Source organism: Alternaria dauci, chromosome 5 (genome assembly GCF_042100115.1).
Source record: "Alternaria dauci strain A2016 chromosome 5, whole genome shotgun sequence".
Taxonomy (NCBI): domain Eukaryota; kingdom Fungi; phylum Ascomycota; class Dothideomycetes; order Pleosporales; family Pleosporaceae; genus Alternaria; species Alternaria dauci.
The window spans coordinates 1829027-1851211 of NC_091276.1; the positions used below are offsets into that span (position 1 = coordinate 1829027).

Sequence of the window (22185 nt, forward strand, 5' to 3'; positions counted from 1 at the left end):
ATATATTTGTTAGAGATGAAATGTCAAGGTTTTTAATATAGGTATGGTTGTCGTAAGCCAATAGGCCGTATTAAAACATCTTTAGCTGCTTGGTCAAGCGCCTCAGCCATCTACAGAGGTAACCCTCGTCCATCCGCCTGCTACTATTGTTCTGAAGCAGTGACCTTTTGTTGCTCATCATAGAACCGGATCGTACGGCCAGGAATGACACCCTCGTCTGAACCCGGCACATCACTATTGGCTCCACCATCTACTCGCGGACCTTCGCCATCCCTAGCCGTGGTATTGACATTGCTCATAGGCAACGGCACCTGAATAGGCGCGCGCGCGGAACTAGGTGCTCTTGATGTACTCGCCGAGCTAGTCCCCGAACTTATCAAAGTCCTACCAATGCGTACAACCCGGTTCGGCAGAGAATCACCGCCGTTACGCGACCAGCCGGGACGGCGGCGTATACGCACTTCAGCATCAGTCGTGGGGCCATTGACATCCTCGATGTGGAAAGCAGGTTCGGGTTCGTACTGAGAAGTGGATCCAGTACGAGCAAAAGATAGCGCTGTGCTTAGGGTGCGAGGAATAAAAAAGCCGAGTTTGCCTAGTGGAATGGAGAGACCGTGGACGACCTAATCGACATTAGATGGAGAACTGAAGTATTGAAAAGAAGAGTGGACTTACGACTGAACAGATTACTAGGAACCAGATCACTACGTTCATAACTTCCATGAGATATGCTGCATCTTCTCTGACTTCACCGTCGACCTTGATCTCAGCCAGGAACTCAAGACTGACGTATAGATAGAAGACGGCGCTCACACCAATCGGACCGAAGAAGCCTACGAAGAGTGCTTGTCGCCTTTGCTCAATCTGATGAATCTGTTTATGCATGGCAAAGATGATGGGCGGTCGGCGCAGAAGCAAGACCAGGATGCCCAATGGAATGAGTCGGTAGATGGGGATGACTGGAGAGTGCGCGAAGAGGTGCCAAGGACAAACGGCGCCGAACCAGATGAATATGGAGACATTAAGCAGCATATCGATGGTTGGCTGGAACGAGTCGTCCATCGTCTCGAGGCGGAACCAGTCATCCCACGTAAACGTGTTGCCGGCGATGAAGCAGGCGAGCACATCGTCGCTGCCAATCATGCCGCATGTACCGATGATGAACAGCTGCATACAATGTTAGCAAAGTTTGAATACATTAGACTAAATTGGGGTCTTACAGCCAGAGTGATGGCAAAAACCAAGAAGCTTTCGCGATCGACGTATTTCCGCTCTTCAGCCCAATGAAGCAATTCTTTGGCAATCCAACCCACTGTAGCTCCATAAACCACACTGAGTATGATGGTATATCCCCACGTCTCGCCAAACCACAGCCCGACAGCGACTCTAGTACTGTTGTCGGAACCTTGTCCACCATGACCAATATGCTGGATAAGGTAAAGCGGGAGAAAGAGAAACGGGTAACCAAGGCCATCGTTCGCTCCGGACTCAGCCACGATAATCTTCTGCAACTCCTTCGGAATGTTCTTGTCTGCAAACTTTCCTTTGACGATGGAATTCGACAAGACAGGGTCCGTGGGTGTGACACAGGCGCCTACAGCCAGTGCTTGCAGAAAGCTGATATGTGGGACCAAAGCAAAGACGATGAGGCTGGTTACGAGCCACATGAACGTCATACCCGGGCCGATGAGCAGAGCTAAGCTCTTCCATTCCGTCTTTAGGTATTTTGACGGTAGTTGCACACCCGCGAGTACAAGTTGGACACCCAGCACCAGGCGCGTAAAGTAAAGGGTGATGGTATCGAGAGTTTCGACATTGTTCAGAGCATACTCCTCTGGTTTGATCCAATTCGTGGCATGTGGCGAGAAGACGACTCCAGCGATGAGTGATATTACTGAGAGAAGTCGGTTAGTACGTGCTCCTAATTCAGGATCGGAGGAAATTGACTTACAAGCTTCGCTCAGATAGTACTTTTCTTTCAGCAGATAGCTAACCAGCCCGAAAAGCGTAATGAATCCTCCTAATGACGCACAAACAATGTTGAAGTTGTTAACCGCCAAGGTAGGCATGGCTGGCCACCGTCCCTGGGTCGGATCCTCAAACCCGACTAACGGCTATGTCGGCTTCCTCACTGGTTCTGTTGAGTTCTCGGCGAGGCTTCACGGCAAAGCTTAACAGATATTTCTCCTGCTTCACGAAGCTCTTGGAGCCGAGAAGAACGACTGCGACTCTTTCTCTTTTCGTCTGGAATGATATTTGTTGTCCTCGTAAAGATAGTCCGCTGCTTTGTGGGGTAATTCGGCGCAATGATCTTGTGGGAGGTCTGTAATACCTCCACCGCAAGACGAACGATAGCGAAAGTTTGTTGGTGATGACAAGAAGCTTGATCCCGCAAGAGATCAATAGACGACTATACAAGTGGAAATATGCGGAGTGTTGACGTCTTGGAGAGTTCATGAATAAGGCGAACGTGGGTCGCACGCGCGTAGCGCCTTGGCCAACAGCTTATCCGAGGCCATTTCAAAGCTTGGTATTCCGAGTTTAGATGCCTCAATGTTCCATGACTACAACAGGACAAGATCTTGAACAATTCGCGCGAGTGGCGCTCTGATTCTCTACATTCCATAGGTCACGTGCCAAATTCGAGAAAAAACGATTCACAATGCTTATTTACAATCCCAATAGAGCCCAAAATTCTACCCTGGCCGAATGCACATCTATACGTTCGCTGCCGCTGCTGCCTGAGGTCCATATCCGACTTGTGGGTATGGCTCGCCAGGTGCCATGAAGTTTGTCTTTGGGTTATTCTGAGCTTTCGCCGCTGAGCAACGGGCCATTGTTGGTGAGCTGTGCAGTCATTAGCATGATGTAACAAAATGGAGGGAGGATGTCAATGCGACTTACTTTCTCGAGATGACATCTGTGAAGAAGAAGTTCTCAATGGGGTTCTTCAGTGCTTGACCAGTCGCTTGTGCACCCTGGTTCTGGTCTACTAGCTGAACCTTGCTCAAGCTAGGCAGCGATGCGGGCTCAACAAGGTCGTATCTTCTGAGAGCAGGCGAGATCTCCTCCATGCGGTCTCGGAGTTGCTCAACATCGTCGTAGGGCAGCTCAGCACCGAGATACTCTGATGCTGCTCGCACGATCTTCCAGTCTTCTCTTGAAGCGCCAGGGAGGCCGACAGCAGCACGAGTCATTTGTACGCGACCCTCAGTGTTGACGTATGTGACCGACTTCTCAGTGTATGCGGCACCAGGCAAGACGACGTCGGCGAACTGTGCGCCACGGTCGCCGTGGTGACCTTGGTAGACAACAAAGGCATCCTTGGGGATGTCGGCCTCGTTGATCTCATCCGCACCCATGAGCCAGACGAACTTGGCCTTGGTCTGGGCAACCTCGGACGATGGAACAGTGAAGCCAACCTCGTAAGCACCAGTCCGGGAAGCAGTTCGCTGCAAGATGTTGAAGCCGTTCCACTCCTCAGTCTGGAACTTGTCCTTGTTCTTCTCGACGAAAGATCCAACCTGCTCGTAGATAGACTTGGCGTCAGGGTGTTCTGTGACACCGCTGCCGACAATGATCATGGGCTTCTTGGCATTGGCCAATTTCTTTCCAAACTCTCCGGAAAGAGCGCTCTTGAGGTCGTTGGCATTGCTTCCAAGCTTCTCGTATTCGAAGGTGCTCTGGAAGTCCTCGCCAACGTAGCCAATCTCAAGGTCTGTTCTCAGCCATTGCTTCCTGATGCGGGCGTTGAGGACAGCAGCCTCCCATCGGGGATTGGAACCAATGAGGAGGATGTAGTCAGCATCTTCAACGCCGTAGATCTTGGAATTGAAGGCGTAGTTTGACCTGACATCGATACCGTGCGCAATGGGCTCGCTGCCACCGGGCTGGTCGAGAGCCAGGTTGTCTGAGCCGAGCTTGTTGGCAAGATCCTTCATGGCGACCAGCGCTTCGGTCTCGACAAGGTGGCCAGCTACAACCTTGAACTCGTTACCCTTGGGCGCGATCTTCTTGTATGCGTTGCCAATCTCGACGAGCGCCTGCTCCCAGGTCGCGGGCTGGAACTGGTCGTCAACGCGGACGAGTGGGTTGACCAGGCGCTGTGTGCTGAGAGCATCGCAGGCGAAACGGGTCTTGTCGTTGATCCATTCCTCGTTGATGTCGTCGTTGAGGCGGGGGAGAACTCGCATAACCTGGATACCACGGGAATCGATGCGGATGTTGGAACCCAAGCCGTCGAGAACATCGATGGACTCAGTCTTGTACAGTTCCCATGGGCGGGCCTTGAAAGCGTAGGGCTTGGAGGTGAGAGCACCGACGGGGCAGAGATCGATGACGTTTCCAGACAGCTCGGTGTCAAGGGCGGTTTCGAGGTATGTGCCGATTTCTAGGTTGTTGCCACGGCCGAAGGATCCAAACTCGGGAGCACCAGCGATATCGTTGGAGAAACGGACACAGCGTGTGCAGTGAATGCACCTGTTCATGGAAGTCTACTTTTGTAAGCATGCTTCTTGGGACGAGAGAGCTTGTAAGAGGCTACCTTGACCAACGGGCCAACGTTCTTGTCCTCGACCGCACGCTTTCCCTCGAGCTCGTGGAAGCGTCCACGGTCGGCACCGTATCTCATTGACTGGTCTTGGAGATCGCACTCGCCTCCCTGGTCGCAAATGGGACAATCGAGAGGGTGGTTGGCAAGCAGAAACTCCATGACACCCTCACGCGCCTTGTGGACGAGAGGCGAGTCGGTCTTGACAACCATGCCGGGCTGTACGGGCCATGCGCAGGAGGCGACGGGCTTGGGCGCCCGCTCTACCTCGACCAGGCACATACGACATGATCCGGCAATCATCAACTTCTCGTGGTAGCAGTATCGGGGGACGGTAACTCCGGCCTGGTCGCAGGCTTGGATGAGGGACGAGCCGGCTGTAGGAGCGCGTTAGAACTGTCTGTGCCGTCACCAGGGGATCCGTGCCGGCCTCGTACCTTCGACTGATACCTTCTTTCCATCTGCGGAACCCGTTAGCATACCTCGCCGCCCGCAATGGGGAGCGGCACAAACCGATGGTGAGCTCAATGTCTGCTGGGCGGCGGGCCGAGGCACTCAAGGCCCGGCTGCCATTGAGGGCTGCGCGGAAGGCAGGCCTCTTGAGCGACCGGATCATCTGTTGCCGCAGCATTGTGAGGCTCTGAGCGATGGCGATGGACGTGTGGCTACGGAGCTTCAACTGACGTTCATGATGGGAGCGCTATGGCTTGGCGTTTGAATAATCCACCCGTGATTGGCCAAAGCGCCGCCCGCGCCTTCCACAAAATTCTCGCCGCCCGCCCTCCGACCTTTTCTTCTTCACTCATCCTGGGCACAATTTATTGTAGGAAAGTTCGGCTCTCTACCTTGCTATCCTCTATTACGTGCCCTATAGCACGACTCACCGTGCGAGGTAGCTGGAGCAGACGAGGTTTTCTGATGATATCTTGTTCCTTACCAACGTCGCTACATTATGATTGAAGAAGCTGCTTGCGTCTGGAGCTTGAGGTGCATGGGCAGCACATGGCAGGCTGGACGCTGCTATGCGGTAGAGAAGACATGCCTTTCGTCTAGGTAGCTCTTGCTGAAGAATCCTCCGGGCGCAATCTCTGGATGTGTGACACCTCTTGAGCTGTTGAATTCTCGATTGTCAATTCTCGATGCTCCGTCTGGGGCGGTGTGTATGTGCAGCAGAGCTTTTCTAGTTTACTAAGCCTGCACTCTGGCAGTGATACAACGACCCATCTTTCACAGCAGCCTGGAGCGACATCACTACGGCCAAGCCGAGTGAAATTGGCCCTCCGTGCGTCAAACAGGCTGATCAGGCCCGTTCAGAGATGCGGCTCTGCTGTTGTTACGCTTACGCCGGGTCACCGCGGCCACTGTGTGCGGGGAACCCAATCTACTCATCTCACTTCTTGACATTCACGAATATTCACAATCAGCATGCTTGTTTCTAGTCGATCAGAGACTTTTGAATTTATTCAAACCCTCAAGGGTCTGCTATAACAAATCTACAAACTACACCAGGCTCATGTTTGACTGGCCCATCTAGTTCATGCGCCACACCGAGAAGCAATATGTCCAGCCTCGTCGGGCGGCTCCCGAACGCCATGGCAGATTAATCCGCTCTAAAATATAAACAGTCGTAATCGTCGCTTACTCGTTGTCGCTCTCAGGGCCGACCTCCATCTTCGCAGCCTTCTTGGCTCCGGGAGCATCGAGCTTCTGGGGTGGCGTACCGAGACCATTGTGGTTGCGGAAGAATAGCACACCCTTGCCCTCGCCCTCGGCACCGACGCTGGGTTCGACCCACTGGCACCAGCGTGCGCTCTTCCACAAAGCCTTCAGGAAACCGACGGTGCCATCCTTGGTGTCAGAGCGGTAGTGACGGCCCATAACAGGCTTGATGGCCTCGGTGGCCTCGTCGGCGTGGTAGAAGGGGATGGTGGAGATGTAGTGGTGAAGAACGTGGGTCTCGACGATACCGTGGAGGAGATGACGTCCGATGAAGCCAAATTCGCGGTCAATGGTAGCAGCGGCACCGCGAGTGTAGGTCCAGGTGTCGGCGTCGTAGTGGGGGAGGGTGGGGTCGGTGTGCTGCAAGAAGGTGATCATGACGAGCCAGTGGTTGACCCAGAGGTAGGGGAGGATGTACCAGACGAGCAGGTTGTTGAAGCCGTAGGTCTTGCCGATGGCGGTGAGAGCAGCGATCGTGATACCGATACCGAGGTCGGAGAGCAGGATGAGGTGCTCGTCGCGCTTCTCGTACAAGGGGCTGGCGGGGTTGAAGTGGTTGACACCACCGAAGACGCCGTTGGTCTTGCCCTTGCCCTTGCCCTCGATCTGGCGATCGTGGTTGTTGTGGCCGGTGACGTTGGCGATGAGGTACATGGGCCATCCACCGAGCTGCTGGACGATGGAGTGGAGCAGAGTGTAGATGGGAGTCTCTTCAGCCAGCTCAGAGATCTCGTGGACCGCCTTGCCGACACGGGTAGCGTATACCTCGCGAGTCTTGGGAACAAAGACCATGTCGCGCTCCATGTGGCCGGTGGCCTTGTGGTGCTTGCCGTGAGAGATCTTCCACGAGAAGTAGGGGACAAGGAGAGCGGAGTGGCAGAACCAGCCGACCGTGTCGTTGATCACCTTGGAGGGTGAGAATGCCTGGTGGCCGCACTCGTGGGCCATGACCCACAGACCAGTGCCGAAGAAGCCCTGCAGGACAGTGTATGCAGCCCAGAGCATGGTGCGGAGGGGCATAGAGGGGACTGTCTCGGGGGTCACGTAGTTGTGGAACACGTAGAAGGTAGCGGCGAGCGAGGCGATGTCGCGGGCGACGTAGCCCAGACCACGAATGGCGGAGCGCTCGAAGCAGTGCTTGGGAATGGCATCGCGCAGCTCCTTGATGGTGTAGTCGGGGATCTCGAATTCGTTGCCGTACGTGTCGAGAAGCTTGCCAGTAGCCTTCTTGGTCTGGGGCTGCTCGTCCAGCGAGGACAGCGAGGTGTTGGAGGCTGAGCCGGCTGGCGAGTCAAACGGCGAGGCCGAGACGGAGTTGACAGCCGAGTCGGCTGTCTGGTTCCTCCTCATCGCAGGCTTCTGGGGGCGGGCAGTTGAGGTCGCCATGGTGGTGAAGAATTGAGGGGTGGTGGAGGGGGGAAAAGAGGGTTTGGGGGTGGGGAGCAAGCCTGAGCAGTTGCAGCACCAAAGGGCTTTCAACTGTTGAGATGCAGGGCAGGCTGCAGACGTTGAGGGTGCCGGGAAGGGCAAGTGAGTGGGAGTCTCAGAGACGAGCAAGAGAGTAACTAGGTGAAGGAGGGCGAATTTTGAGCGGGACGGGTGGGAATTTAAGCCAGCGAGTCCAAGGCGGTGTCAATTGGACTTTTGGGTATGCGCCAAAGTAGGAATGGGCAGTCTACGACCAGGGGCGTTCGAGAAGCCGTTCCGCCTCGACAATCAGACAGCTCCAGCTCAGCCCGCTAGCACGCTTTCTCTCTACTTTTGTACATCGCTCTCCACTCGGGGAAAAATTACACTGGCCATTGCAATCACTTGCCACCGCACTGGACACGTCCAGCACTGTCCTTGCGACGTGGAACACGCTTCCTCATCCACCGGCAGCATCCTATTTTTCAGTAGATCCCACTCATCCGCTTACTTGGCGCTTAGCTAGGCACAAGGACGGCAACCAGACCGCTTGTTTGTGCCCATTATCACCCGCAGCCCAGCACCTCGCCTAGAGTTGGAGCCCGCAGGTGCCATGTAGCAGCCACCTTGCCGGGCTTCAACGAGGGGCGATAGCGTGATATGGCGCCGAATCAAACCCGACATGGCATTGCGCACAGCGAGCACTCTCCCCCGCCACCAGCAAAAGAAACGCGCACTCCACAGAGGCCCGCAATGGCTCGAAACCGTTGTGGGTGCACGTCGCAAAAAGTCGGAATGCCTCTCCAGGGTGGTGTGCCCCTCTGCTGCAGGGTCTGGCTTGGCGCGCCAGGCACCATTCAACCAGATTGATTCGCCGAAGACGACGCCGAGGCTGCTCCTTCACCTCGTGAACCCTCTCCGCACGCGAGGGGTCCTTTGGGACACCACGAGCTTCGCATTCCCTCTGATATTGCTGCCAGACGCCCGTATGTGGCATGTGAAGCCATGGTGGCTGTTTCACGCTCATCTGCAGCATCTGTCCAACCGTCGGCTTACATGCCCGGTCTATCGCTGTCCCAACAAACTTTCTACCGTCATCGCGCGTCTAGCTGCTGCCATCGATAGACCGCTTAGCGCCTTCGGTAAACGCTGCTCCATCTTATCGCTGCTACCACACGCTCGCAAGCCATACCGCAACGGTTTCGAGCGGGCGCTGGCTTGGCGGCTAGAGTATACCTTCGACTACGCTTTAACCTTCACATTTGGAATCTATGGTATCGTGTATGTTTCGACGACATTTACTGACTTCTTTCGACACTTCTTTTCGGCCCGTTACACGAGGACATCTCACTCCTCTCAGCCCAAGAGGATTTAGCATTTCAGTCTCATTTCACGCGTATTTACTCTCCGGTATTCCAATTGAGGAAAAAATCCGTCATTTCCTGTTTTCTGTCTTTCGAAAAACGTGGTTGCGCTGCAGCAACATGACCTGTGTAGTCGGGGACTTTCACATGTCAACCCCACTCCACCATTCACACACACCGGGAAGTGGATCACGGAAGATAAAGCGGAGGATCGCCCCTAAAGCCCGTTCAAACGCAGTATCGCGCCCCTCTGATCGATCTTGGAACTTGCAACCTTAATCTTAGCGCAAACTAGCATGCCACGGGGTAGATTTGGACAGTTTCTACCAGTAGCCAACTTCCCACTGCGAGCGGCGATCATATCAGGTGCACTCGAGCATGATCCGTACTGGAAACCGGTCTTTGAAGCTTCGGCAGTCTGAAAAAGTCTTTCACATGTGGCCGAGGTATTTGTTTCATACTGGGCATTTACGCCAATGGAGCGGAGCATCGCCCTCTTTCTTCACTGCCAAGAGGAAGCACAACATCCGCTCTCACTGAGCCCCTAGCATCTTAACGCCCAGAATCAATAGGCGACTCCAATGAGAGTCGACACGGAAGTCCATTTTCTTTCTATTGCCTTGGTGTAACGGCCAATTGGAGGGCCCATCCACGCTCTCTGCACTGCTCTGGCTGGGATCCTTGTCTGCGCACTTCGGGAGGACAATATACTTCTTTTCGCTATTTCTCCCATCTTCGGATTCAATCGCCCCGCGTTTGTCAGCCAAAACTTGGAGCTATGGATGCAAGGTCCCCCGACATTCTTATTCCAAGACTGCTGTAGTGACAGACTGGAAAACCATCGTGTACACCGTTGCGATACTCGAGCCAACAGCAATTGGGAGCGCACAATAGCACAGCCAACAAAATTGACGTGAGGTGGAGATACGCATTCACAATAGTATGGCAGATGCTTATTTCAGCGGACCAGGATGTTGCAAGGCGTTTGCACGGCTCAGAAGACTCGGGGCATCCATGCCGTTCTTCAGTTGAAAGTTCAACCCTATGCTGCCCATAGCCATGGACTGCGGATAACTGGAGGTGACAAACAACAAGACGGAAAAAATTTGAGGCATGTCGATCGAAACACTTGTGTGCCTTGCTGCGCTCGACTCACCAAGAATGCTATAATGGTACAATCATCAGCCTGGAACTTCACACCGGTCCAGAGTCCTACTACGACCCTGACAATAACAGTTTGTCTAGCGGCAATGACCGTCACCAAGAATGTTGGGTAAAGCTTGTATCCTTGGTCGTCTTCATTATCCGACAGGAACCCCCTGGTGGAAAACATTTTTCAGAAGTCTGGTATCGCTAGGATGAGTATGCTGTTCAAGAAGTATTTTTATATCCATATTCTGCGTGGAGAACCATCCTCTGGACGTCCTCTTTCCATCATTCTGTTTGCTAACAAGCTTCCCCATCCTACAACGACCAGATAACCTGTTCCACATCATTTTTCCTGCGAGTATACTTTCGCTGGTCGTTGCGACATATCATGCGGCTCACACATGGGGCGTCCACGCTGGCCTTCGGAACAGACTAACTAGATGTTGTTGGTTCACCCCCATGGATACATGTAAGCGAAATTCCTTCACACATTGGCCTTTGATTCGCGGAAAACGCCGACGGAGTTGCCGTGCGGCATGTTATCGGCTCGTCCTCCAGGGTAGGCCGGAACATAGCTCCATAAACGGAATATCCAAGTAATTCCCGCATGGCTTCAATCTGCTATGAAATTGCGGCGAGCATTCCTGTCACCTCTTAGACTTCCATAGCTTATGGACTAGTTGAATACCAGCCTCCATCCATACATTTCGATCGGGACTCAATCCTTCTGCAGCGCGTCGCCATCTCAAAATGCATAGTGTTGTGGCGCTGTCGTTGTGGCTCTGCGCATCTGGGTTGTCCCTGGCCATACCGAACATAAATTCTTTCGAGGATGTCGAGACGGAAAATGGGCGTATCACAGGCCATCGTTCCCAAGAGGCAAACGAGGTCTGGGAATATTTGGGTATTCCATACGCGCAACCGCCGCTCGGGAAATTGCGATTCGCTGCACCCCAGAAGTACAAGGGCAACGGAACATACGCTGCAACCCGTTTCGTAAGTATTTGCCAGACATTACCATTCTATCGAGTGACAGGTGGCTAAACATCGATACAGGGATAGTAGGCGCTTCGCATAGTAACCCTGGTTGTCATTGAGCTAACGATCCGTACACAGTGACTGCCCACAAACAGCTGCCACCCAGCCTGCATTTCCTGGTTTCACTGATCAAGCGTTGGATATACTCAGTGCCGGTATGGAAAACTTTGCTTCCTACTTCAGACTGGCCTAACATCCTGTAGTATGTGACTATCCATTCATGATCAATCTACGATTAGATACTTATTTTGCACTCCCTTTCTAGTTTACCGCTGGTGCAGGGACATCTCGAAGTGAAGACTGTCTGACTTTGAACATATGGTCAAAGCCAACGGCAAAATCGGTTGAGGCAAAGAAGCCTGTTCTCGTCCTATTCCATGGAGGCCGTAAGTCATCTACCGCCCACTGATATACCCATATCCACTTGCTCACTCTACAGGTTTTGCTGGAGGCAATACGAACACACCATTCGCTAAAGGCCAATACCTTGCCAAAAATGAGGACATCGTGGTCGTCTCGGTCAACTACCGCCTGAACGTGTTCGGTTTCCCTGGAGCACCAAACGTAGACACCAATCTTGGACTGCGCGATCAACGTCTCGCGGTAGAATGGCTTCAAAAGAACGTTGCAGCGTTCGGTGGAGATGCGAAGAAAATCGTCATCGCTGGCCAATCCTCCGGCGGTGCGGCCGTTGACTGGTGGTCCTATGCTTACCAGAAGAACCCTATCGTCCACGGCCTCATGTCTACATCAGGGAATACATTCAGCTTCCCCATGAACTCACCAGAACGGCAACAGTCGAACTGGGACAACCTCACCTCTCTAGTCGGCTGTGGCTCTTCGAACGACATACTAGCCTGCATGCGCCGTCAACCCTGGGAGACAATCTCAAGAGCTGTGACCAGGATTGCTCCTAGCCCAGGTGGCAGCCCCGTCCGTTCAACACCACCTTTCTACCCCCTAGTTGACAACGAGACGGTTTTCGGTGACTACCTTTCTCTCTCAGCATCTGGCAGCTTCGCCAAATTACCTTATTTCCACGGCCACAATGATCATGAACAGGGTTACTATGTAATCCCAGCTTTTGCCCAAGGTCGAAACGTTACAGAGCAGCAGGCTAGTCAGTTCCTCCTCGAGTCCTTTGTTTGTCCCATCTCCCACGAAGCTAGAGCACGTGTTGATGCCGGCGTTCCCACATGGATTTACCGGTACTATGGCGACTGGGACAACACACGTCTGTACCCTACGTCCGGTGCATATCATGGAACCGAGCTCCATATGATCCTTGGGGGTTCTGCAGATGCTAGTGGACTTCCTGAGACTCAAGCTCAGATTGATGCTGTCAGACTCGTGCAGCGCGCTGTTGCGGCTTTCACTGAGGATCCGAGGGAAGGTCTGACCAAGTTGGGGTGGCCGGTTTTCGACCCAGAGAAGAAGAGTTGGGGTGAGATTGCTGTGGGTAACGAAGCTAAGGTGACATTTGCGAAGCCTGGGAAATATGATGCGCAGTGCGGTAACATTACTCTCGGGGCTTTGCAGGGAATGTCGTAAGAAGCAGAGAAGATTCGTTAGCGTGTTCGACCGGGCTGAGTAGTTGTAGTGTATATTTTGCCTTCAATACGTGTATATCATGGGGGAGCCAGCTGTACAGTATCCGAAGCCTGCCTTTCGTGGCGCGTGGAAGAAGGGCCCATAAATGTACGCCACCAATATGATCTAGTGTGAACAGAGTGGGGGGAGTGGGTGCACGCTGGCTGCGCGTCTACATCTCACTCGCGAGTACGTGACCTCACCCTTCCAGCCTTCACACATTTTCTGTAATGTCGTTCTATCTGGGTACAAGCCTTGATCCTGCCTTGCGTAGAACTTCGTCTTGCGGCAGTCCAGGTCCATGCACGAACGCCTAATATCGCGCGAGCCTGTTCTTCTACTTCACATTGTCGTCATCAAGTGCGCCTAGACTCTTTCTATCTTGGTTGGCACATGTGAATATGTCTTCAAGATACATATATACCGGTGCGACGTAACCTTCCCAAACATCATTCAGGCGCGACGAGCGTAGATCATCACCTACTTCTACAGAACCATCGATTATCTCGAAAGAACGACACTTCATCGTAGCCCGATATGCATACAAACATGACTTCTACTGTATCACCGCCACAAGCCATCCCCCCGAATACCATACCTTGGCCTTCCCTCTTTCTTGCCTTGGTTGCCTTCGCTTTAAACCCCATGACACAGCCTGCAGGCATGGCATGCGGCGCAGACGCAGACGTGGGTTTCCTATTAAAGAGCTCTCCCATCATGTGCATTCTCGACGCATTGCTGGCTCTCTACGATCTTCCCTATACATACTTCACTACAGACCGGGCCGAAAGATCATGGCAGACAGTACATACCGACATGATTCGGCGTCGATTCCACAGCGAAATATACGAGGGATTCAAGCACGCCAGACTAGCAGGATATCATGTCAATCGAACCGGCGAACAGGTCCTTCGCGTTTTGGTTTTTTTGCTCAATGTTTCGCAACTGATCAAGCTATTTGGATATGGAGGTCTGGTCTGGACCAAGTTGATCGCTGCACTGTATCTCGGATCTTTCCTCGTCATCGAGGCGTTGGTCGTTTGGCCTGTGGCGACCATGAGGGAAATCGAAGATGCTGAAAAGAACCCATCGGCTGCTAAAGAGCATACGTTCATCGCGCTGGCTGTTGTCTTTATGCTTTATTTTGCATCATCGGCATTTAGGGATATCGCTGGACAGTCGGACCATACGCTACTGCATTGGAGTGGCATTGGGATCTTGGGCTTGGGGAGCATCTTGGTTGTGCCCGCCATGCTCTACGCGATCAAGCATCAAGTGGCAGATACCAAAAGAGCGGTCAAGCATTCATGGATCTTTCTCCTGTTTGTTCCCGGGATTCCTGCTAGCCTCATTGTCGCTGGACGACACGTTCCAGAACGCACGCCAGCTATTGTGCTCGAGGTCACGTGTGCAGTAGTTTCTGGTGTATGGGGCGCAATTGCACTTTTGTATGCGAATAAAACCACAAAAGTCGTCAGGCAAGATGGGAAAGAAGACCAGCGGAAAAAGGTAGAGCAGGTGTCGGCTTGGTATTTCTTTGTGCTCCACATAGTGACGGGTCTGTTGTACTACATGTTCAGTTATGACCATACAGGTACAACCAGGCCTGCATGGACAGAGTGGCTAGGATGATGACTGAACAATAGACTGTAGAGCCATGGACTCTTAAACTATCTAGTATTCAACTTCTTCCAGGTGAAATATGCCGCCAAAGCCACAACGCTTATCCGGCCAACCATTGCCGTAGCCACAGCCGTCCTGACTAACGGATAATAGCCTTCTAGCATCGAATTGACTGCCGCGCCCCGAGCCATCATCTTCGCTCTTCCACTCTGTCCCCAACCTCTTCCAACGCCCAAGCCAGCTATGCCAACCTCGCCCGGCTTCTCTTCTTCCAAAGAGCCGATTGCCTCGCTGCCAATCCCAGGGAAGTCCTGCGTAGGCAATTCGGTCGTGTCTTGAGATGTCGTTGTCACACTGGACACAGCTGTACTCATTTCCAGAGACTTCTGCTTGCGGAAACGATACGACATTGCCCACATCACGAACCTCACGTCCCAGTTGGTGAAAGTAGGGTACGTCCAGAGCTCCAGGGCATTGTGTGGTGGCATATGCTCGAGAAAGTCGCTCACAACACCTAGTGTCAGTCCCCATAGCAACAAAGGAGGCCTACGGTCTTTTGATCTTCCTTCAGGGCCCGCCAATGCCTCGCTGATGGTGTTCATGACATCTTGTGGCGCGGCTTCCACGGGTATAAAGTCTGGGATGGTTGCGCAATGCGTCGAGTTTGCTGGTATGAGTTGTATGGCAGCGAACATCATCTTGCTCAACATGGCCTGTAAGAACCAGCGCTTGATGCCTAATTCGGACTTTGCCAAACGCGCCGAGACGTCGGCATATTCGTGTGTACGGAGGGCCGGGCTAAGAAGCGCGCGGATAGGTACCCAGTGCGAGGAGGCTACTTCGGTGGGCTGCAGGCGTTGCTGCGGGTAGGCCGGAGAGGTGAGGAGGTAGATGTAGGGGCATAGTACCATGAGCCTGCTTGTGGTCAGCTTGAACTCTTGCGATGGCTGTTTCAACGTCCTGGGACGTGACGACGTACGGTACTTTGCCCCAGCTCGTCGTGACAATGCGCTGGGGTAGATTGCCTACTGCGATAGCATTGTCGGGGCTCAGATCGATCCCGACCTCTTCCAGCGCTTCTCTCGCAGCTGCCGCCTGATCGTCTTCGTCCTCCGGGTCCCGCTTCCCCCCTGGCAGCGCGACATGTCCGTTCCATTTGTCGCCGACTCGTGCAGCTCGTTTGATAAACAACAGCTCTGGGTCTCCATGCTTTACCCAGTCCTGTGAGAAGAAGTTGCTCAACGAGGATTCAAAATCAAACTCGGCGTTGGGTTGTGCGACAGAAGAGCGTCTGCGCCGAACAGGCAAGGGGCTGTCATCGTTGTCTGGCCAATGCGAATAGTTTGGCTGAATGCGCAAGATGAGGGCTACGGAAGCGCGTTTCGGTAGGTTTGGCGGACACGCGACATCTGGATAGGGGTTCGCGTTGAGCTCCAGGAGAACGGACTGAAGATGACTAACGAGGTCTTCAGTGTTATCGTGTGCCGTCATGGTTTCCACAGAGGCTCAGTGCATTGGCTATGCTATGCGATGCAATTTCGGTGAGAACGGACGGGAGGCCCACGACACATAGAGAGAGGTGAGTTGTCGCGGGTGCTGCGTTGCCTACAGATGACACAAAAAAGAAACGCGTATGTTTGCGACAACGTCTGAACGCTAAACGATGTGGTTGTTCAGTAACACATAATCAGATACATCGGTCTCACAACGGGGAACCGAGGCGCGAGGATAGTCATGGCTATGGCGATTGGCTACACAGGTGGCTCAGCACCACGTCGCGGGCTGAGATGCGGTGAGACAATTCCAGAGTCAGAACGGAACATGGCTTTGAAGAGACAAGCAACCCACATCGGAAGTAATATTTGTACCAGACGGATAGTAAGTAAAGTTTGCCTGCTCGCCGCCGCAATCGCTCTTCGGAGACAAGCTTTGGCCAATCGGGCGCGCGCCATGGAGGGGCAGCCAAATGAGGTCACCCGCGAGCCCCGCGATGCCAAAAAAATCTCCACATGTGTCGTGCGCCATTGCTTTGTACCCCAGACCACTGTCTTAATTGACTGTTTCTTCTCAGTTGACTCCTGAACATTGAAAATAATAGTCAAAATGACAGGCCAAAAGACAGGTAGGTCGCAAATCCGAAAAGACTGGTGGCTTCCTGCTAATCATTTGCGACAGCGATTCTGTCAGTCTACGACAAGACCGGTCTTCTCGACCTGGCCAAGGGACTCCATGAATGTGGTGTCCGACTGCTCGCCTCAGGCGGCACGGCCAAGATGATCCGCCAGGCCAACTTCCCCGTCGAAGATGTTTCTGCCATCACCAAGGCGCCTGAGATGCTCGGTGGACGCGTCAAGACTCTTCACCCCGCCGTCCACGGAGGCATTCTCGCGCGTAACCTCGACTCGGACGACTCAGACCTTTCCGCCAACAGCATCGACAAGATCGACTTTGTTGTATGCAACCTATACCCCTTCTCCGAGACCGTCGCACGCATCAACGTCACAATCCCGGAGGCTGTCGAGGAGATTGATATCGGTGGTGTTACCCTACTCAGGGCCGCCGCGAAGAACCACGCGCGCGTCACCATCATCAGCGACCCCAACGACTACCATGATCTCCTTACCGAGCTCAAGAAGAACGGTGAGGTCTCAGAGACCAGCAGGCAACGTTACGCGTTGAAGGCCTTTGAGCAGACTTCATCATACGATACCGCAATCTCCGAGTTCTTCAGGAAAAAGTATGCAGGCGACGGCGACCAGTTCCTCACTCTCCGATACGGCGCCAACCCCCACCAAAAGCCCGCGACAGTATCTATGGCAGAGAAGTCTCTGCCATTCAAGGTGCTCTGCGGTTCCCCAGGATACATCAACCTCCTTGACGCGCTCAATGCATGGCCCCTAGTGCAGGAACTGACCAAGGCGCTCAACTACCCAGCTGCGGCCAGCTTCAAGCACGTCTCGCCTGCTGGCGCGGCTATTGGTGTCCCTCTCAGCGAGGTGGAGCGCAAGGTATACATGGTCGATGACATTGAGGGCATTGAAAAGTCCGGCCTGGCACAAGCATACGCTAGGGCACGTGGTGCCGACAGGATGTCAAGTTTCGGTGACATGATTGCCCTGTCAGCTGAAGTTGATGTACCGACCGCAAAGATCATCAGCCGTGAAGTCTCCGACGGTGTCATTGCACCTGGATACAGCGCCGAAGCTTTGGAGATTCTTAAGAAGAAGAAGGGCGGAAAGTACCTGGTTCTCCAGATGGACCCTGAATACGTTCCAGGCCCTGAAGAGACCAGGACCGTCTTCGGCATCACGCTCAAGCAGCACCGCAACGACGCCAAGATTGTTCCTTCTGATACCTTTAACACCGTCATTGTGCCCAAGAACTCTGGGGCTTTGCCCGAGTCGGCTCAGCGTGACTTGACTGTTGCCACTATCGCGCTCAAGTACACCCAGTCCAACAGTGTTTGCTACGCGCTCAACGGCCAGGTCATCGGTCTTGGAGCTGGTCAGCAATGTAAGTCCGACCAGCCTTGCATCATGAATAACCACTAATATTTGAACAGCACGCATCCACTGCACTCGCTTGGCTGGTGACAAGGCTGACAACTGGTGGATGCGTTTCCACTCGAAGACGCTGAACCTCAAGTTCAAGAAGGGCACCAAGCGCCCCTCCAAATCCAACGCCATCGATCTCCTGTGCTCTGGCCTTGTCCCTGAGGCGGGCATCGAGCGCGATGATTTCGAGGCCAACTTCGAGGAGGTACCCCAGCCATTCACCGCAGACGAGCGCAAGGAGTGGCTCTCGAAGATGGAGAGCGTCGCCGTTAGCTCGGACGCTTTCTTCCCCTTCATTGACAACGTCTTCAGGGCGCACAAGAGTGGTGTCAAGTACATTGCTGCGCCCACGGGAAGTCAGAACGACGGCGCTGTCTTCGAGACGGCCGAGAAGTTGGGTATGACCTTTGTTGAGCAGCACATTCGGTTGTTCCACCACTAAGAGACGGATGGGGAAGTTTGAAAATGATACCTGGCGATGACATTGATGTGCAATGAACTGGCTATATGAAAAGTATTTGATGAGATGAGACGAGATTACGATACCTTCAAAATGTGGATACTTCAACATTCCAATCTGGCAGTCTTTCCGATCTGATGCAGTGAGATCAATTGTTTGTCGATGGTCGAGACCACGCGCGCTAATGTTTGCTATTTGCTGCAAGAAGCAAGCGTTGGCTAGGGGATCGCCAGGCTAAGCCCCTTGCAGCAAGCCGCAACGGAAAGGAATAGATGGACAGCGCTTCACCTCGACTCGTTGCTCTACACCGCTGCCACGAACAACAACTCGCCAACCGCTCAATCGCACCCGGACCTACTACCACTCGCTACCGCGACTCACAGGATCCTTGCACACACACAACCACCATTTCAAACATGTCAGCTCAGCCTGAGAACCAACAAATGGAGGGCGTCCAGGACCCCACTACCGATGTCAAGGGCAAGGGCAAGGCTCAAGAAGGCGAGAGTGTCGAGGAGTCCATGGACGACGACTCCAGCGACGAGTCTGGTGCTGAGGACCAGGTACGTTCACCGCGCCTCACCGCTACAAACTCTATGCGCAAATAGCTAACACAATCGCGTCCAGGCCGGCGAACGTAGGTTACACCCGCGAAAACCATGCGACTGAGCTTTCAAGCTAACAGCAGAGCAGCCGAGGAGCCTGATGAGGATAACATGGAGGAGATTGACACGTCCAACGTCCTGAGCAGCCGTACGCGCGGCAAAAACATCGACTTTGCCAAGGCCAACCAGGAGCTCGGCGACGAGGACGAAGAGGACGACGACGAGGACTTTGTCGACCCTGATGACCAGATGAAGGACTAGAGCGGAGTTGCATTGTGTCAACTTCCGTCTTTTGGTACGTGTTTGCAGCCCCAAGCCAACTAAGAGTTCTTTGTCCCTCGATGAACCCCGCTAAATTCAAGTCGCTTTGTTGCAGGACTTCTTTCGGCGCGTTTGACGAAATCTTTGCGAGCTCCGTGTTCTGGCTAGGGTTATGATATACACACACAAAAAGGCAGTTGGGTAGCGGGAAAAGGACTCTTACCAATGTACTGGAGTCGCGGCGCGCATTTTCGCGATTGAGGTAGTTGGGCATGGGGCTATGTGCACGTTGGTGTGTAGCATGGACTGTGGACTGGATACCTCGCGCATACACAGCACCAGCATGCGTCATGAATGGAAACAAGGACACCCATACATTTGACCTGACTCGAGTGCATCTATGAGCGTGAATGTGGCATGTCTTTTGCAGAAAGACAAAGGGTTCGTAAGAGACAATGATGCGATTCTTACTGTTGACCTGCACAGCCACATTCGGCGAAATGTGATATTGCAAAAAACAGAGTGGGAGCACCCGAGCATCCTGACACACACTTACCCCGCCTTTCCCTGAAGATCTCACGATTCATCCACGAGCGTGCAGGGTAAGCGATCCGATAATACGTAACGACAGGTCGGTATCCAGTTACTCCCTTGTATCATGGATCTAGGGGCCAATAAACTAGCCAGTTGCAGAGTGCGTGTAATACAATATCTTTTACATTCTGTTTCGGACGTCGGAGCTTGAAAGCGGCCGAGGAATGCTGGGTTGAAGGTGGCGTGGGTGACGTGGAAAGCAGATCCGCGGGAAATGTACGTGATATTAGACGGACGCGACTGTAATGGTACTTGTTCTGACTAAGACAATGAGTAAGGCGGCCAGCTGGGTAGCAGTACACAGGGAGCGATGGGGAGAAAATGGAAAGAGAAGCGAGAGATTAGGGATCGTGATCGATGGAGTCAGGATGGTGAGTGTACTGTAATCTCTACAACGTCTTGCTCGAGGACCATCGTATTGGCGCCGAGATCCCTCGAGATAACCCATCTCAGACGGGCAAATTATGTTGTCTCTCTAGATCATTCGGTGGGGCATGTCAAGCAAAAAGGCCGAGTTGCAACCACGGGCAAAGTAAAAAAGTGAGTACGATCCCAAGAAGAGCCAGAGTGCCAACATATGGATGTAACTTTGCTGGAACAGCATCCGGTTGCGTCACGGGACCAGCGATGTCAGGACGATCTTCCTTGTTACGGATATGCTTTGTCGCAAGGTTCAAATGCCCAGATCCCCATGGCACAGCATCGAGACCCTAGAAATTGACCCACGCAACACGTTGTATATCTTAATTCCGGGAAATGCTCGTTGCCTCCCACTCTTGCCATTGAGGACCCAACGCAGAATGTATTAGGTACAAGAATCCTGCGGAAATTTTTGTCGCATGCATACCGGATTGGACTGCTAGCTCAGGGTTTTGAAGTGCACTGCCTGGAGTATCCGCCGCGGACTTTGCACCGCAAGCGAACAGCAAAGGAGGCGACATCGGCCTGGCCAGTAATCCTTAGAAACGGTCTCGGCTGCACTGGGTACGCGACACGGAGGTGCGTAGATTTGCCTGTTCTCGTGACTCGTCTCCCGCTACGTACTGCCGCCAGTTAGGCAGGAGTGCTCCGGTCTGCTCCGAGGCATGATGAGGACATTGCCGTATGGTCGCCTGCCGTGGCGCGGTGGATCGCTAGAATGGCCCAATGCTCGAGGTGCACTGTGCGGGAGGCAGAGGCATTGGTTTTTGAGTTTGCGGCTAAGCAGAGGATAACGAGTGCAAGTCCGGGTCCGCGATGATGTCGACGAGTGCGCACCTGGGAAGCCTCAGCGACGCTCCGCTGCGAAATGGCGGGGTTATATGATCTCCCGTCCAGTAAGCGTCAACACGAGGTATTCCGTAGCGCGACCGTCCGCCCTGGGCCGCGCTTGGGGGCGAGATAAGGCCAGAGATGACCCTCTCAAATTACGACAAAGAAGTGGTGAGGTGCCGAGGCGAGGCCGCCGGGCCAATTGCAGACGTGGCTTTTGAGATGATGCGGCGTGGGCTGCAGCGGCAATCTAGCCGGTGGAGTGCTGGGAGAGCGGAAGCACATGCAAGGCCTGGTCATCAGATGTCGACCCGACCTTCGGAGCCCAGGATAGGGTGCACGGCCGGAGGGCGGCAGGGCGGTCACGGCCACGCAGCCAGTAATGCCCCGGCCTTTGGTCATGGAGCGGCAGAAAAACCGTGGGGTACCGCCAATTTTCCATGCGCAACACGCCGCAGGAGGCAGTGATGCTGCGCATACGCATGCGCGCATTGGGAGCAACGCATGTAGAAGAACATCACAAGAGCAATTCCGCGTAGAGTGAAGGCGACGGCACATCGTCAGACTCAGTCGGCGTGTTGCGTCTGGACAAGTGAAGCAATCAGGCGCCACTCCAACCTGCCCAACTTGATACACTCGGAAATAAAGTACCAAGACCACCTCCAAGACCAGGCAGTTCCCAGTTCGCAGCGGTAGACAAGCGGAGATGGCCTAACTGACAGCACGAACGCCTCCGTCGACGCGCTTCCAGACCGGTAATTGGACAAAATTCAAGTCAAAGTGTTAGCGTATAGGGAAAATAATCCACCCCACCAGGAGCCCTCCGCTCTCTTATTCATAAGCACGCCCACGAAATCTCCCGCGGCCCTCTGTCTCTTCTTGCACTCTCTTCACAATCGCTACCAGCTGCTTGCAGGAACACCGCGAGCCCACCACAAGGCCTGTTCCACCAGCCCCTCTAGCAAGTAAGTGGCCCCGTCTCCCACATGTACACCCGCTGCACCCATCCACCACCCGCGGC

The 22185-nt window shown here is 53.6% G+C and overlaps 7 protein-coding genes across 7 annotated transcripts; 3 read left to right on the top strand and 4 right to left on the bottom strand.

The window, feature by feature from the left end:
* Positions 1-19: 19 nt before the first annotated feature.
* On the bottom strand, positions 20-2405 carry ACET3X_006087 (uncharacterized protein). The gene is made up of 4 exons (XM_069452260.1): positions 1952-2405; positions 1221-1894; positions 676-1167; positions 20-623 (listed from the first exon to the last, which is right to left on the bottom strand). Exons 1-4 carry the CDS (start codon positions 2067-2069, stop codon positions 144-146), a joined length of 1764 nt encoding a protein of 587 aa, XP_069306447.1. The 5' UTR covers positions 2070-2405; the 3' UTR covers positions 20-143.
* Positions 2406-2580: 175 nt separating this feature from the next.
* Positions 2581-5215, bottom strand: ACET3X_006088 (uncharacterized protein). The gene is made up of 5 exons (XM_069452261.1): positions 5063-5215; positions 4987-5010; positions 4544-4926; positions 2905-4493; positions 2581-2847 (listed from the first exon to the last, which is right to left on the bottom strand). The coding sequence occupies exons 1-5, from the start codon at positions 5178-5180 to the stop codon at positions 2718-2720; spliced, it is 2244 nt and encodes a 747-aa protein (XP_069306448.1). The 5' UTR covers positions 5181-5215; the 3' UTR covers positions 2581-2717.
* Positions 5216-5925: 710 nt separating this feature from the next.
* Positions 5926-7905, bottom strand: ACET3X_006089 (uncharacterized protein). Its single transcript, XM_069452262.1, has one exon. It carries the CDS (start codon positions 7652-7654, stop codon positions 6188-6190), a length of 1467 nt encoding a protein of 488 aa, XP_069306449.1. The 5' UTR covers positions 7655-7905; the 3' UTR covers positions 5926-6187.
* A 3033-nt stretch (positions 7906-10938) lies between these two features.
* ACET3X_006090 (uncharacterized protein) lies at positions 10939-12777 on the top strand (the record flags this gene model as incomplete). Its single annotated transcript, XM_069452263.1, has 3 exons — positions 10939-11184; positions 11492-11612; positions 11666-12777. The coding sequence occupies 3 exons, from the start codon at positions 10939-10941 to the stop codon at positions 12775-12777; spliced, it is 1479 nt and encodes a 492-aa protein (XP_069306450.1).
* A 1559-nt stretch (positions 12778-14336) lies between these two features.
* On the bottom strand, positions 14337-16101 carry ACET3X_006091 (uncharacterized protein). The gene is made up of 2 exons (XM_069452264.1): positions 15419-16101; positions 14337-15354 (listed from the first exon to the last, which is right to left on the bottom strand). Exons 1-2 carry the CDS (start codon positions 15928-15930, stop codon positions 14487-14489), a joined length of 1380 nt encoding a protein of 459 aa, XP_069306451.1. The 5' UTR covers positions 15931-16101; the 3' UTR covers positions 14337-14486.
* Positions 16102-16542: 441 nt separating this feature from the next.
* Positions 16543-18435, top strand: ACET3X_006092 (uncharacterized protein; the record flags this gene model as incomplete). Its single annotated transcript, XM_069452265.1, has 3 exons — positions 16543-16561; positions 16615-17952; positions 18002-18435. 3 exons carry the CDS (start codon positions 16543-16545, stop codon positions 18433-18435), a joined length of 1791 nt encoding a protein of 596 aa, XP_069306452.1.
* A 434-nt stretch (positions 18436-18869) lies between these two features.
* Positions 18870-19319, top strand: ACET3X_006093 (uncharacterized protein; the record flags this gene model as incomplete). The annotated part of the gene is made up of 3 exons (XM_069452266.1): positions 18870-19016; positions 19081-19090; positions 19147-19319. The coding sequence occupies 3 exons, from the start codon at positions 18870-18872 to the stop codon at positions 19317-19319; spliced, it is 330 nt and encodes a 109-aa protein (XP_069306453.1).
* Positions 19320-22185: the final 2866 nt, after the last annotated feature.